At 42.5% G+C, this 17,304-nt stretch overlaps 1 protein-coding gene across 1 annotated transcript; it reads right to left on the bottom strand.

Moving 5' to 3' along the window:
• Positions 1-100: 100 nt before the first annotated feature.
• Positions 101-16,949, bottom strand: COQ2 (coenzyme Q2, polyprenyltransferase). Its single transcript, XM_063919783.1, has 8 exons — positions 16,917-16,949; positions 15,199-15,544; positions 13,938-14,104; positions 11,355-11,476; positions 9,566-9,651; positions 7,173-7,306; positions 6,346-6,534; positions 101-3,746 (listed from the first exon to the last, which is right to left on the bottom strand). The coding sequence occupies exons 2-8, from the start codon at positions 15,530-15,532 to the stop codon at positions 3,606-3,608; spliced, it is 1,173 nt and encodes a 390-aa protein (XP_063775853.1). The 5' UTR covers positions 15,533-15,544; positions 16,917-16,949; the 3' UTR covers positions 101-3,605.
• Positions 16,950-17,304: the final 355 nt, after the last annotated feature.

The raw sequence follows: 17,304 nt of genomic DNA, 5'->3' as shown, positions 1-17,304 counted from the left end.
ATATATATATATATATATATATATATATATATATATATATACATACATACACACACACACACACACACACACACACACACACACACACACACACACACACACACACACACACTATCTCTAGAATATAAGCTTGGGTGCCAGTTTATGTAACGTAGCTGCCAGCGCTATTAACAAGTGGTCCGAGTGAGGTCTGAACTAGGGATCCTGAACATGCTGTGCCAGAGCTCTAACCACTGGGTCATCTGGCTGTCTGTGTGCAGGGGACCTCATTGTGGGCAGGGAACTCAACCTTTAGGATACAGAGCTTGCCAATTAAAAAACCTCCATTAAAAGGTGTAAAGATCCTTTCCCAAACCAGCTAGGGAACCGAAATCCAAGATGTTGTCTGTCTATGGAGAGGCTAGGAATCTCCCTAGACCGGTGGAACCACAGTTTCAGTGTGAGGAGCTGGGCACTTGATCTACCTAGCAAGCGTGTTAATACAATGTAATCATGAGCAGACTGCAGTGTTTCTTGCGGAGAGTGGGTGAAATCGGGGAATTAAACTCTCAGTGGTGAATTGGAAGGCAGGAGCCCTCACCTCGGAGCTACCAGAAGACTTGAGTCTACGGAGCATAGCTCCGTCCCCACCTGCATGGCTCCTAAATTTAAATTGCTTAGATGCAATTTGTACAAAGCACTGTTTAACTGACGTGTCCAGAGAGAGTAGCCCCTGGTGGTAAATGACACACAGGCAATACTGGCTGGCAGGCAGGGCTGATGCAAGACTCCCCCGCCGCGGGCACCACTATATGTAGCGGTTGTCCCCAGTACTCACTGCCCGCGTGGGATCCCGTGCAGGCACCGATCAGACTGTCCGAGTCCCTGCACTCCGAGTGTTGTGGCCATGCTGGGAGCCGCTGCCGCCAGGATGGGGACGCTACCGCCAACCGACGGCGACTAACAGTAACTAAATAGTTGCGACTCTCGCCGCGGGATCCTACCAGCCGCCCTTTCCACATTAGCGTTTGCACTTAGCCCGCCTGCTGCCGGATAATACACAGAGTGATGCAGGAAGCCACAGCTCACTATGCACTACGATGTTAGAGCAAACGGTAACTGCACAAGTACTTATACGGGAGGTGCTGGAGATTACTCCTCCAGCCTACAGTTGTTAACCGTTAGCTATAGCTGCCAGTTTTGAACCGGGAACCCCCACTAACGGAGCCCTGGACAATACTCACGTAATGCTTCTTCAGCCATGCTGCTGGCGCTCCATATCAGCAGTGAACTGCTGGATGCGAGGTCCCCAGGGACTGATGTCCCTACAGCCGGAGACTCGGGCTCCAAACCCTGCAGGGTGGTACAGAGTCTCCCCAGCAGCTCTCACGTAGCAGTCTGGCAAGAGCCAACTGCCAGACTGTTGTAGTTTCTTGAAGAAATATTCAAAAGTAAAATACAATTCAAAGAAATCTCTGGAGCGCCAGAGGAAGTGACTGGCTCTCCCGGGCACATTTATAAAACTGGCCTGGGGAGGGGTATAGAGTGGGAGGAGCCAGTTACACACATTGACAATTTTAAAGTGCCGGCTCACCTGATCACCCCATCTATACCCCATAGTACTGACTCCAGCGTCCCCTATGGACTCAGAGAAACTTATTTTAATAGCTGCTCACAGGGGGCCCAATGACAAGGCTGCCGAAATTGTCCGAGAGCTGGGCTGGCTGAATACTCCCTGCAGGCTGTCAGTGGATTATACAGCTTTTGCGTGCCGGCTCCAGCGCACGCCTGTGTATCCAGTCCTGCAGTGTTGTGCGTGTGACCAGTCATGACACGTGTGTGTGTGACATCAGACGCGGAGAGAGAGAGGCCGGGGTGTGCACAGAGAAAAAACATGAGATTTTCCAATGTACTTTTAGTATTGTATTTTTTTTATTTTGTATAACATCTACTTCAAATTCAAGTGAGGTGGAATTATAAGGTATGGGTGCCTGCATTACATATCAGTGCCCCCTGACTGACCACATTTTTATAATACCCGTTATTAAACCCCTCAGTCAGTTACTTTATTGATTATATATCAATGCCTACCACCCTCACTGACTGTAGTGCCTGCTTCAATTAGTGAGGATGGGGGAGGGGAAGGCATTGATATAATGGCGACACACTAAAGGCACTGATATATAGTCAACACATTACCTGACTGTAGGGTGTAATAATGGGTATTATAAAATGCAGTCAGTCAGTGAGGGGGGATAATAATGTGTATTTTAGATAAAGGGGCTTGCTACAATCAGTAAGACTGGGTCACTCATATATAATGCAGTCAGTGAGGGTGTAATAATGGGGTATGGGAACCTGTTTCATTCAGTGAGGGGATCCCTGATCTAAAATGCAGTAACTGAGTGGTGTAATAATGGAAATTAGAGGTGAGAGGACATGGCGCAATCAGTTAAGAGGGAAAGTAATAAAATATAAGGAGGAAAAAAAATAATGTAAGGGGCATACATCAGTAATGAAAATATAGTGCTAAGGATTGTTTGAGGGAGGAGGGCTCTAAATCAGTATCTTGTTTAGAGCCCCATGAGGTCTAAATCCACATCTGTATGCATCAAGTCACCAAACGCCCAGTACTGGTAATGTAATATATGTCTAATTTGATATAATACATTGCAATGGGATCACTAGATAGTTGGGTACATTTGCATAAAGGGGGGTATACATGGTGCGATGTTCACTTAATTTCTAAGCAATCTTCACGGTTTGGTGAAATGAGCGATGTCCCCCACTCGGATTGTGCTAGATCGCTCAGCACACATCACCGGGAGAAATCTCCCGAGTGTACCCCCCTTAAGACTCACCATACAATAGTAGCTGTAATGACTCTGGGAGTCATTCAGACCTGATCGCACGCTACTTTTTTTGCAGCGCAGCGATCAGGTCAGAACTGCACATGTGTATGCTCCGCGATGGACTTACCGAAGAAAGAGATCGCACCGGCGATCACAAGAAGATTGACAGGGAAGAGGCCGTTTGTGGGTGTCTACTGACCGCTTCCAGAGAGTGTCCGAAGAAACGCAGGCGTGTCCAGCCGTTTTAAGGGAGGGTTCCTGACGTCAGCTCCAGGCCGGATCGTCGCAGCGGCTGAGTAAATCCTGAGCCGTGCAGAGACTGCACAAACTTTTGTTTGTGCAGCCCTCTGCACATGCATTTGCACCCCTGCACAGCGATTACCCCCTCCCCCTGTAGGTGGCGACTACCTAGTCGCAGCACTGCAAAACACTGCCTGCTTGCGACCAGGTCTGAATTAGGCCCACTGTCCTTAGGCACACCAGACTGCTGTATTAGACAGGCAGTACAGGCTGCTTCCCTCCTACATATGTATGTAGCTCTACTACTGTTGGTATCCAAAGCAAAAGCCTTTACATTCTGATTGGTATGCAGAAATGGTGGTAATAGTGTCCCAATATATGTAATTGATCTTTGCAGATGGATAGTAGTAGCATAGTGACTGATTGTATAGTATGATCTCCAGCAGACTGATCCAGAAACTTAACGCATTTTAGTGTTTCTGAGCAAAGCGTCATCCAACACAAACTCACTAAGCTTGTGGCCGAAATTCCAAGTTACCTCTGGACTTCGTTTGTGTCTTGTCTTTTCCACAAGTTGCCAAACACAATGCCTAAAAAAAGTAAAAAACCCACACTGCGATTTGCACTAAACTTCTTCCAGCAATCGTCTGCACTGTTTATATCCAGGGTATAAATCTACAAAGAAGAAAGGATTATTAAGGACTTGCTCTTACACAGTATGAAGGAGAAAGTAAAACGAAAAAGAAATCTTACTTTGTTCTCTTCATGCCGACAAAACTGCCCTCACCAAGATCAATGATACAGTATCTACTTTATGACCAAATCTAAAGGCCAGTTGTCTATTCTTATATTCCTCGACCTCACTGTGGCATTTGACACAGCTGACCACCATACTACTTTTCCAAAACTTAAATCCATTGGGCTTAGCAAATGTGCTCTCTCCTTGCTTGCTTCCTACTTGTCCAACTGTTCCTTCTCTGCATCTACATTCACCTCCACCTTCCCTCCAGTTCCCCTTCTCATAGCGGTCACCCTAAATGTTCTGTCTTTGACCCCCTTCTCTTCTCCCTCTACAAATCTCTCAGTGATTTTGGCAGTTCTTTTGGAACTACCAGTATGCCTACAATAGCCAAATTTACCTCTCTTCCTTGCAGGGAGGGTGCGTCGACGGGTTTGTGTCTCTGCCGTTTAGGGGGTGGGAAGAGGCCAGGGATCACCGTTGTAGGAAGATTTCCTGACTTCTGCGAAGGGTGGCTTGTGCCGTAAACAGCACATTGTTGGATGCTTTGATCTGATGCTACACGCAGTTCGGATCATTACTATTGCAGTAAGTATCTGCATGTAATAGACGTCTCCTGCTACTATATACAGCTACTAAAGAAGCAGCAGTGATAGCTAATCCATCCGCACCACATTACTTCCCCAAACCAAGGTCCCCCTATTCTCAACCTGTCCCACTCTGCTGAAGACGTCTCTGTATCCTCTGTTTCCCAAATCTGATGTCTATGTGTTACTCTTGCTTCTGCCTTTTCCTTCTTCCCCCACATACAGTGCCTTTCAAAATCTTGCTTCTTCCATTTCCACAATAATTCCAGAATCAGGCTCTTTCTCACTGGAATATATTAAAACACTTCATTCAGGTCTTCATATTTTACCACCTTGATTACTGTAATCTACAGTACTCCTGTTGCCACTTTCCCCCCTCTCCAATCTGTCCCCGGCTCAGCTGCCTGCCTCATTTTCCTCTGTTTTCTCTGCCTCTGCTACCCTTCTCTGCCACTCACTCTCTATTCTGCTCAGAATTAAATTCAAACTCCTCGCTCTCACCTATAAAGCTCTTTACCTCACCGCTGCTCCCTACATCTCCAAACTTATATCCTCACATAACCCTCCTACCTCTTCGCTCTTCTGATTGCCGCCTCACCTTCTCCTTGCTCAACATTTTCCATTCAGAATTTCTCTGGCGACTCCCCTAACCCCTGGAATGCCCCGCTTGTCCATCTGACTTGTATACAGCCTCTCAGCCCTTAAAACTTACATTTTCATTCTATACTATGCAATCAATGCCCTCTGCTGCCCTCTTAAACCATTGTGTTCCTCCTATCTTGTCTTTTCTACATCATTATACCAACTGCTCATTGTAATTATTGATCTATTTGAATTTATGTACTGTCAGTTCTCATGTATCCTGCTGTCCACTTAAACATTTTATGGAGCAATGGAACCCTTGTGGCCTTTTCTAATGGGCCCTATACACTGGCCGATTAGTGCGATTTGAACGATGATCGATATGAATGATTGTCGATATCGTCCAAATTGGCTTGCATTGAAAAACGATGAAAAACGATGAAAAACCAACGAGAAGACACGCATCGTTCATCATCGATGCCTCCATACTAAACAATATGAATGATATATCATTCTTAGATATCGTCCAGTGTGTGGGCCCATAAGTGATTGATAGAACAATGTTAGCAACGATATCTTGTAGATCTTGCAAACATTATCTACTGTAATTGCTCTCAGAATGTTGCTATTATGTTGTTGCTGTGTGAGTACAGATGACCACATACACCTATCCTTAAATCAAGTCAAATAACGCCATTTAGATCACCGACTTAGCTGCCCCAAAACACTAATCCTAAGTATCTAGTACACTATAAAACTATGATGACACAATCTTTAGGGTGATAAGGCAAAAGACAGGTCCGATACGAGTCATCTGCGCCACGCATCATTATGCTCAATCTGCGACAGTAACTTGTGCTGTCTGTGTGGTGTCTGAGTGGCCACCCAGGTCCAGTCATTTCTAGATTGATCCAAACAGACTGGGTTTTCGTCTCTCAAAGGTTTCCATATTTTGCATTCTCAAAGGTTTCCATATTTGCGTTAATATGTACTATATTGGTTCATCTATCAGTCATCTTCACAAATAAAACACACACAATACCTACTACAATGATTAACAAGTAGCTTACATTTTATCATTTATACAGGCTCATTTATCAGTAAGTGATACATTTCACCAGCCAATCACCTCTTCTCATTTTTCAAACACAGCCTGTGACATGGAAGTTAGGAGCGGATTGGCTGGTGCAATTTATCACTCAGTGATAAATGAGCCCAACAGTACTATTACAAATAAAATACTATTATAATGTTATTGTGTTTACTGTGGACATTGTAAAAGAAAGGATATATGAAGAAAATCTGCACACTGCCCTGAAACATATATGATCAACACCAAAGAAACATCTATTACTGTAAAAGTTACCTGGTGTGCAAGGTGACCCCCGATAAGTGCAACAGCAGCATAATATGGCAAAGTCTGGTCACAGCTTAGTCCAGTGAGGGTTAGTCCGGTGAGCATGGCTACACTGAAGCCACTCAGCCAGGGTTTTGTCTGTTCATTGAAGCGCAATGCTGTCGACTTCACTCCAACCAAAACATCATCTTTTTTATCCTAAAAATACATATAGCATCATTTTTTGTCCAGTTGAAAAGTGTTAAGGTTACAGTGTTTTAAGCGCAGTTTATGTTACAACTTTGGTGAAGTGATAACTGATTCTGAATCAGGACAAATGTCTCATTGTCAGCTGCAGCTCCTACCTGATTGAGGTAGGGGAGCTGCCGCTACCCGTGCCTGCCCGAAGAGGGGAGAGGAGACAGCCAGCCCATCAGCCGCATGTGCAAAACCCCAGCTTCTATAGACTGCATTGGTTGCAGCCCATAGAAGCCGGCTAGGGCTGACGATCAGGCAGGGAGTGGCTTCCTACAGCTCTCTGCTAATCGCAGCCTGGTTTGGCAGTCCCGGAGCGAGGAAACACTTCCCAGTGGGACTGCCTGATTTGTCTGTGACTGACAGGTAGAACTTCCAATAGGAAGTTACTGCCAGTCACAGTGAAGCAGTACAGGATTTTCCTGGGGGGTTGTGGTTGTCAGTCCTGCAGCCCATAGGTAAAATCTGCAACTGTAAACCATTGTCATTTCAAAATAATGTCAAATGGTTTTGGCTAGTAACAAAAAAAAAAAAAAAAAAAAAGGAAGCTAGCTTTATTATCTGACACAGGGCTACAATGTCCAAGCTTGCGTATGTATTACCTGATGAGCATAGATGGTATCATATATTAGTGTCCACATGACTCCTGAGGCATACAGAGGAAGGCATACAGACCAATCACAGGATCCCTTTATAGCAGACCAGCCTAATAAGGCTCCCCAATTAAAAGTCAGCCCTTTGATGAAAGAATTAAAAACAATCATTGCATTTCTCCATAAATATTAGCAGCATTGCCAGAATATCACCATACTGACAGGTAACAGACATGAAAGGGCAAATGTTTTTATGTGTTCATGGCCTACTGCCATGTACATATTACCATGATATACCGAACTCAGACCAAACTGAAACTTTTGATACTTAACACCCAATTATTTGAGATGACTAAAATGCACCAAAAAATTACGGAGTTCATCATAATACCCTGTTGCACATGCAATAATGTGTTACCATAAAATGTGGTGCCGTCTTAGGAGGTAATTCAGACTGGATCGCTGCACGTACCACCCCCCGGGGAGCCCAGTCAGAGGCTAAAAGCATCTCAGGGCTGCGATCGCCTCTGCCTGATCACTGTGCGATGCTTTTGCACCTGTGTGTCTAGGGCCTGACATGCAGGGCAGACTAGCCATGTGCTGGGTGTCCCCCCGCATGTCAGAGTAAATGATCGTAGGTGTGCTGTGCTAAATTTAGCACATCTACGATCAGATCCGAATTACCCTCTTATTTCTCTGTCCCTACTGATGACTACAGAGTCTGGTCTTACAGCAGCAGCAACAGCTAATGCATATCTCACCATATTATACCAAGGTAATTGGGAATGCAAAATAGCATGGTCAAGCCACACTGGAAATGCTCAGCACTTCCAGAGCAATAGGCTGCCCCCAAGACCACTCCCTTAAAAACATACTCCAATTGCCGCAAGCACCAGAGACACCTGCTTCTGCAGCAAGCACCAGAGACACCTGCTTCCGCTGAGCATGGTTCATTTTTATTATAAAATATACATTCAGCCAGTTTCATGGAGTGGAATTTACCTAACTGCATACTATTGACGTCTGTATTTCACAGTAAATCGATAATGTGTAATATAATAATACAGGAGTAGTAGTTGATTATTCTTTTAATCAGCACAGTGAACAATTTTGCTTTGGTATACTTACTTTTTAATGATGTAAGTTTGTTACGGAGAACAGGGAACAATGTCAGTCTGGCCCTGTGAGAAGACTGTGGAGCAGATGGCTGCATGGAGCAATGGCCGTGCTCTGGGTATGTTACACAATGTAATGACGGGAGGCAGTCAATTTGCCGGTTGTCGGGATCCCGGCTGTTAGGAGACAGACGCCGGAATCTTGACACCCAGTCAAATACCGGCGGTCGAAATCCCCACTCTGGTGGTGGTCCACGTCACCAAAGGTCGCCACCAGGCCTGAAGCGCGGCGAGTAGAGCGAGCCTGCGAGGGGACATGCTGCGCTCACCAATGGTATTCCAGCTGTTGGGATCCCGGTGCTGGTCTCCTGACCGCTGGGATACCATACTGATCCCGTAATGACTAGCTAAGGCACATTAGAGAGAGACAGGAATGCACGTGAGAATCTATAAGCACTGTTTGTAGTCACTGTGGGGTTGATGTGGAGTATAATTGTGCATTTTCACAGTGCTCACGCTTCAGAGTGTAGAAGCACTTCTACACATACTGTACAACTGATTAGGCATAATTGGGTTGTTAAAGTGTGTTTTCATATAGGCAAAGCTCAGAGTACAGGACAACGCAACTGCGGGTATTGCAGAGTTAGACATGAGCATAAACAGATCTATGTATCTTTTGTAGTATAAGGAAAGTGCAAGCATGCACTGGTGTTGGTGACTAGTGGCAAACCAGGCATACAAATAGGATAGTCGCACTGCAAGATGTGTATTACTATGCATACACACAACTTTGTAGCATCATATGCACAATTTACTTCCAACTCTGTATCAGGCCCTGCTTGGGCAAATGTGATGTACTAATTGTGTGCCAAGTGCCATATAGTTAAAGTGTATGTATGTATGTATGTATGTATATATATATATACACACACACACACACACACATATGCTTTTTAACATTTACACAGGATGAGGTTAATTTGCCGGCTGTCAGGATCCTGGCAATCAGGATACCGATGCTGGAATCCCAACAGCTGTCATGGGTATCCATGACACCAATAGAATGGGAATAGAACTTGTGGCGAGCAAAACGAGCCACCGAACCAGCTGCGTAGAAAGCGCTCACCCCGCTGCCAGCATATTGGCGCCGGGATGCTGCTGTCAGTATACTGACGACCGGCATCCCAGCCGCCAATAAATCATACTGATCCCATTTACATATGTCAGACAGGGATGAATTTTAGATAATAATGAAATAAAATGTTTTGTACATAGGACTATGTTTACCTAGTACAAGCTGTGGCCAGTATGTTATCCTCTTCATTAATGGATAGGTAAGTACCAGTGACAAGGAAGCAGCTCCTAGCGCAATACTAAAAAGAAAAATATGAGAAAAAATAAACAGAAAAGAGCCATGTAAAAAAGAAAAAATAAATCTCTCAGTTCACACCTGTAGCTAAATGATTTTGATCTATGGCATGTTGAGGTATCACTGGACTTTGTTATTTATTGAAAATGCTGCTTTTTATGGATTTTTTCTAAATATACGAAAATCCCTATTGTTTCAGCGCGTTTATTAAAAAATATCAATCAATGACAGTTTATTGTTATGACTAATACCCCTTTTCCACTGGCTTGAAAATCACGGATTATTGCACATGAGCACGCGTGAACCCGAGATTTTTGTCAGTGGAAACGGCTCCAACCAGGTCCAGTCACCTGGGAATCCGTCCCAGGTACGGAGCATGGTTTTATACAGGAAGAACCCGGGTCTGCTGCAATGCAAATGGGTAATCCGGGTCTTCTGACCTGGAACCCATTCACAGCATGCGGAGAGCCATTTTCCCGGCACAAGGAGACGATGCCATCTCCAATCGCCAGCACGGCACCCGTCTGCAGTGTGAATGGCGCCGATCTGGGAATAACCTGGATCGGTGCTGCAGTGGAAAGGGGTCTGACCCAGGACTTTAGTGGAAAAGCGGTATAATGCAGTGTTTAGTGTTATGGCGAACGCTCCTCACAGTAGAATGTATAGACACATATCAACAATTAATAAATAATAATAAAGAAGCTAAAACTTGGGCATTGATAATAGTTTTCTTTTAACAATTTGGGGGGAGTGTCCTAATAGGATTTTCAGAACAAATAATTGGCAAAAAAATGTGTGAAAATATCGCCGTTTTTCAAACCTGGTGAATTTTCACCGATAATTGGATACCTTTCATTGTGTTTTTAAAAAAAAAAATTTGTAGCAATTGTTACAATGCTTTGGTGTGGTCTTTTACAGTTGTCTAAGTGGGAATTTAAAGCTTTAAGCAATGGTTACTACAGGTTGAGTATCCCATATCCAAATATTCCGAAATACGGAATATTCCGAAATACGGACTTTTTTGAGTGAGAGTGAGATAGTGAAACCTTTGTTTTTTGATGGCTCAATGTACACAAACTTTGTTTAATACACAAAGTTATTAAAAATATTGTATTCAATGACCTTAAGGCTGTGTGTATAAGGTGAATATGAAACATAAATGAATTGTGTGAATGTAGACATACTTTGTTTAATGCACAAAGTTATAAAAAATATTGGCTACAATGACCTTCAGGCTGTGTGTATAAGGTGTATATGTAACATAAATGCATTCTGTGCTTAGATTTAGGTCCCATCACCATGATATCTCATAATGGTATGCAATTATTCCAAAATACGGAAAAATCCCATATCCAAAATTCCTCTGGTCCCAAGCATTTTGGATAAGGGATACTCAACCTGTATATACTAATATATTAGTATTGAAACAAAACATTATAAATAAAGCATTTGTAATAACGACATATACAACATAGTACAAAATAGTATCTTGATGATAATTCACTGCTAATAAATGTGAATAATAATTCCAAAATGAATGATCCTTCCAGAGTTATTCAGGTAATAATGACTACTCCAATATAAACAATACATTGTATTATTATATATACAATATATATATATATATATATATATATATATATATATATATATATATATATATATATATATATAAAAGACAGTACAAGAATAATATGGGCTGCTCACCTATAATTATTCAGACACAAGAGAACACCCAAAGCCAAACTAAGCTGTCCTCCAAGGAAAACCAATGACTGGAAATGGGAGATATCTCCTGCTGCAATAGGGCGGCTTGCCGTTCTTGCCACCTTTGTGACAAGATCATGATAAGTTAGATATCACAGTGAACTTTCACAAGAAGTAAGGATACGTAATAAGGTCCAATAATTGATCACAACATTGATTACATTAAATAACATTACAGGAGCAAACACAGCTAATGTGCATCTAGACAAACATGCTACAACACAAGGGGTGCAAATGCTAATTATTTTAGCATGAAGAAAAAAATGTAACCTGCTCTTGTGTTTAGCACACACATAGCGGGCAGCTTTATTACACTGTGATGTAGCGCTGAGCTTGGCCGTGCCTCCGCACAACTCTAAGCAATCTGCACATTATACAATTGTCCCTCCGCAGCACAATATCATTTTGATAAATGTTACACTCTAGCTCTAAATGAGGCCCTATACTGTAGCTCTGTTTTTGCTTACTCTAAACAGTGGCTGGAACTGGAAAAGCATCAGGAGATACAGATACAGTTCCCATACTTTTCCTTATGGGAACTGAAATGTCTGAAATGAGCTGGACTTGACCAATTTCTCACCAGCAGGAAGTCATACATTTATATGTGTTCCTATTTTTAAGATGAACTCATTGATCTCAGTGTGATCTGGACAAGGTCTGGCCACTTTAACGTGGGGAGCTCACTGGGCACTTTAAAGACTTAACAGGTTTGTTTTGGAGTACATTTATAATATTATGTTCACGATGGATCAGTTACTTAGCCACGGTTATATTTTCACATTTGTAGATATATTATTATATATTACTGCCTTTACTACTACTACTGTACCATTTAGTTTGCCGACTACATATTGCTAACTCATCTATTACATCTATGTCTACACACACACACACACACACACACACACACACACACACACACACGGCCTCTGCTGCACCTAGCTCTTCACACGCTCTGGACCACAGCATCATTGCTTGCTCAAAACTGAAAGCGAGGCTTTGGACTAACTTGGACTGGTACCCTACCATCTTGCCCCAGGAGTCTTGTGTTTCCTAGGATATCCAACTTCAAACTGCCATACTGCCAACACACACACACACACACACACACTCTGTTTCCATGTATCTGCTTTATTCCTCACCCACTGAGCTTCATATTTCTAGGAATTACTTTCCGAGCCATGATGTTCATGGGTAGGATGAAATGGGATGTAGTTAATATCCCGACAGTCGGGATCCCAGCGGCCAGAATACCGATGCCGGGATCCCGACCGCCGAGAATGCCGACAGCTGCACCAGGGCTATTTCAACTCGTGGGCGTCCATGACACCCATAGAGTTGGAATAGAACCTGTGGCGAGCGCAGCGAGCCACAGAGGGACTTTCTAGCACTCCCCCTGCTGCCGGCATTGGTATTGTGACCGCCGGGATTCCATACCCAACCCGATTAAATGATCTGTATGTTTCTTGCATTTTGTATGTCGCCATTATGGATCATATCTCCATGTATTCCTTATCCTGCCCATTGTAACCAACATAGTGCACCCAATATGGCTGCCTCACCTCACCTAGTACATGTTTGCAAAGGATGACCAATATTAGAATCTCACTTTCTGTATTTTATATCACATTTCTAGGTATTGCTTATTCTACCCGCTATAACCAAAGATGGCTGCCTTATCTAGTACTTTCATTGGTAAGATGAGCAATCTGTGGATATGATGATTTTGTGAGTATCAGTGCCCTATAATCTCACTTTCATTATTTTATAATACTCCAATGTATATCACATCTCTAGGTTTTGGTTATCCCAACCACTGTAACAAATTTAAGGCACCCACTGTGGCTGCTTCAACTTGTAATTTAGGGGGAAATCTACTAAGCAGTGAAAAGAGTGGAGAAGTGACAAGTGGAGAAGTTGCCCATGGCAACCAATCAGCATTGAAAGTAACAATTGTAATTCGTATACTATAAAATTATACAGAGCAGCTGGGCAACTTCTCCACTGGCTCACTTCTCCAGTCTCTTCACTACTTAGTACATCTTCCCCCAAGTAGGATGAACAATCTGTGGAACTAATGATATTGTGGTTATTTTGTTGTTTATATATTGTAACCCCCCAAAGTGTAATCATACCACCGCATATTGCAGATACTGCCCATTGATTGTAACTTATGTAGTGCGACCAAGATGGCTGCCTCACCAGGTACTGTCCTAGGTGGAATAAGGATTCTATGGGTTTATAGTACTCTGTATTTCATGTTTTGCATCACCCACTGTAACCATTGTAGCATGCCCAAGATGGCTGCCTTGTTTCTAAAATACAGTAGTTTCTCTCTTGCAAAGAAAAGTGCTTTGAGCCAGTATTTTAGAGGAAATCACTACATAAATCAACATTATTATTATCAGATAAGACACATTATTAGTAAATGGAGCTGGGTCTGTAACAGTAAAATATATCACTCATATCTTCAAGTAAATTGAAAAGGTATTGCATGTTTTCGTAGAGGTATATGTACCCTACCTTTCTATCAAAGTCTTTGTCCCACATATCATTAATAGTACACCCAGCACCACGCATGAGTACTGCACCAGTGCCGAACAGGGCCAGCATATATAAGTTAGGGAGGCCGCCTGCCTCCGCTGCCAGAGCAATACTCCAGGTGCAGGGCAAGTACAACAACCAGGTTCCTGAAAGGCATAAAACAAAACAGAAAATATGCTAGTGTATAAGTGTATAGTAAGCAAATAAGATCAAAGATGTGGAAATCAGACCACATCATAGTATATCATCATCCTTCTTCGCAAAGGAGCTGTTTTCCAATCCAGTGCATAGGTTTAGTTTTAGATTTAGATTAGTATAATCAAAAACATCAAGTCCATAAAAGATGCAAAATATTCATCGGGATTGCATATTAGATGATAAATCATAAAGCTGTATATAGTAGGCAACACGGCAGTTTTGGTATGGGTGGCCTTCTGTTTGCCGGCAGCCGGGCTCCCGACGACCAGCATACCAGTGCCGGAATCCCGACCGCAGGTATACCGACATATTTTCTCCCTCTTGGGGGTCCACGACCCCCCTGGAGGGAGAATGGATAGCGCATAGCGCGCCACCGTGCCTGCAACGTGGCGAGCGCAGCAAGCCCGCAAGGGGCTCATTTGCGCTCGCCCAGCTGTCGGTATGCCAGCAGTCGGGGTCCCTACTACACCCTTTTGGTACATATGCAATGTACAGTACATACTTAATGCAAGTTTCGTCCAATCCAATGACTGCGGCATTATTACAATGATGGTGAAAAATACTACTTTAGCATAATTAAAGTCCTAAAATGGTCACACACGCTGCAATATTATAGTAACTGGCTTGATATTTCAGTATGTGTAGCCCCAGACCTGAATTCAAATGTTGCTTTTCCTTGTGTACCATTACAGCACTGCGGAATCTGTTGCGGTCATATTGCAGCATTTGCTGGCTACAGACGGTGGAATATTACAGTCTAGACTTTAGAGTGTGACCAAATTGGAAGCAGTTTCTCATGTACGCCAGCAGTATCAGCCTGACTGGCCAGCATTATACAAAGCTCTAAAAGAGGATATCAACATGCATCTGTATTGGGGGTCAATTCAAGAGCAAGCTAAACCCTTGATCCTCAAAAGCAAATACACGGGTTTGGGAAAAATCTGCGTACCATTACTGGTGTTCCAACGGCACAGGGTGGGCATTGCCTGCAACTGAATTGACCACATGGAATGTGTATTTCTGACTTTTCAAGAACTCTCACCTATAGGTTTATCCAGCCTCATAAGTCTTAGGTAAGGTTGGACATTTTTTGGCATCGCCTCAACCATTCCAGCTGCAGAAAAAACGGTCTTTGTCCAAACATGAGGTGAGGTCTTCAAAAGTGCAGCGTGAGACATAATAGGACCCCAGGTTCTTCTAGAAAGGTTTAGTGTCTGGTTACTGGGAGCCCATTTAGTGCTCGGTAATGTCTTCGTGCAGTGGTCATTTTTATGAAAATAGCAAGCCCAGGAATTATGCACAAGAATACTGGGCCTGGGTACCGCTTTGTGGATGGACATACATGTTCGAAGCATCCTGGATGACAGGATCATCATGGAGTTTTTCTCCTGTGAATTTAAAGAACTGTGTAAATATGACATTATTATTATTATTATTATTATTATTATTATTATTATTATTAATAAATCTATCTAGGGGCATTTACATTTTTATTGAGTTTCATACAACAAAATCCCAATATATTGTAGCCATAAAATAAAGAGCCATGTAAGTTGAAAAACATTGTTTTCACATTCACTTTTCTACACTATAACACAATTTAAGAAAAATTTAACATTTTGATGTAATCTTTTATTTAAACAGTCTTTACAGGACATAAATCTCTTCAAACATCTTTTCCTAACATACTTTTTATTTTATGGGCCTTAGAAAAATACACTATAATGTGATCACTTCCCATAGTGATCACAAAATTGTTTTGGACGTCTAGTTTTTCCATCTAAATGGGACTTTTTTGTCACTATTCAATTGTTATTTGGGCACACATGAATATTGCCCAAACAGACAGGGTTTAGTCCTGCTTTGGGTATCCTAACTACTATTTGGATGCCCAAAGTGCTGAGTTTGCACACAGTTTTTCTCGCAGCCTTCTGAGGTGCAAGAAAAACTGTGTTACGGAGTCCCGCATCGGCGATAGCAGTGCTGCAGAAACCATCAGGGAAGCGGCACGGCAGCCATTTTCTGGCATTTCGCACATGTGCAGTAGGAAAATCACTAGGAAAATGGCCACCACGCCATTTTCCTAGAGATCTGCACATGTACAATAGACTCTGGGACAGCGTTAAGGTCTCCTAGTGACACCAGTGCCCAGAGTCTATTGCTCTGCCGCCAAAAAAGGGAGGGGCCCAGACGGAATCTGCACATGGGCCTCCTCCCTTGATGCACCTCTGCTTGCATGGGTTGGTAGTCCAGGACCAAATCAAATGACTTATGGCTCATGTGATAGGCAAAACCAGTGGTGGCGGCTGCCAATCATAAAATATGTGAACAAACAGAAGCACAACCCTGTCAAGCACCACATAACTGACCCTAAGGATGACACAATTTACTTAATTTCATAATTTTTGTTGAATTTCTCAATAAGAAACCTTTGGCCGAGCGGTGTCGTGAAACAAAAGCTAATACTATAGGGAGCTGTGATTCAAGAAAATTTGGGAACCACAGGCCTAAACGGTGATGCAACTTCACATCTTTTTGCAACCATTTATTTACTTTGTATAGTTAGATTACATGAATATGAATGTCTGCACATTGCTCATTACTATAAAATATTATTTAATATATTGTAGCCAGCATAAATATGTTCCAAAGTGCAAGAAGAGTTCCTCTGAATGAGGTTCCATGTAAAATTGTTTGATGTATTTTAAAATGATAAAGTTAATCACAAATGTTTAAAAAAAGTCAATAGAAATATTTTACCCAGATAGTCAGCACTGGACTCTTAACTTCATGCCTCCTAGTATAAAAAATAAAAATTTTAGGTTTATAATACGTATTGCAAGAGGAAAACAAAATCTATTTTGGGGTTTTGTTTTTTGGCTGGTTGATCACCCCAATTGCATTTTACTCTCTTTCTACAAAACTCTTTCATTTGTGTGAGATCATGATGCTTTCCATTATATGGTGACATTAGCTGGTAACGGGTGTTCATAATTGCAGCATATAAAGGGAAATAATGTGTCTAAAAAAAGGTTCCTTCACTAGTTAAAACATATAGAGATGTACAGAATAACACATGATGGATTACCTGCTAAGAACTAGTACACATAGAATTCCTTAACAGGCAGGTGTTTAGCATGCTGGGGCT

The sequence above is a fragment of the Pseudophryne corroboree genome, chromosome 1 (assembly GCF_028390025.1).
Source record: "Pseudophryne corroboree isolate aPseCor3 chromosome 1, aPseCor3.hap2, whole genome shotgun sequence".
In the NCBI taxonomy this organism is placed as follows: Eukaryota; Metazoa; Chordata; class Amphibia; order Anura; family Myobatrachidae; genus Pseudophryne; species Pseudophryne corroboree.
The sequence above is the reverse complement of the archived record's forward strand: the minus strand, read 5'-3'. Positions and strand labels throughout refer to the sequence as shown.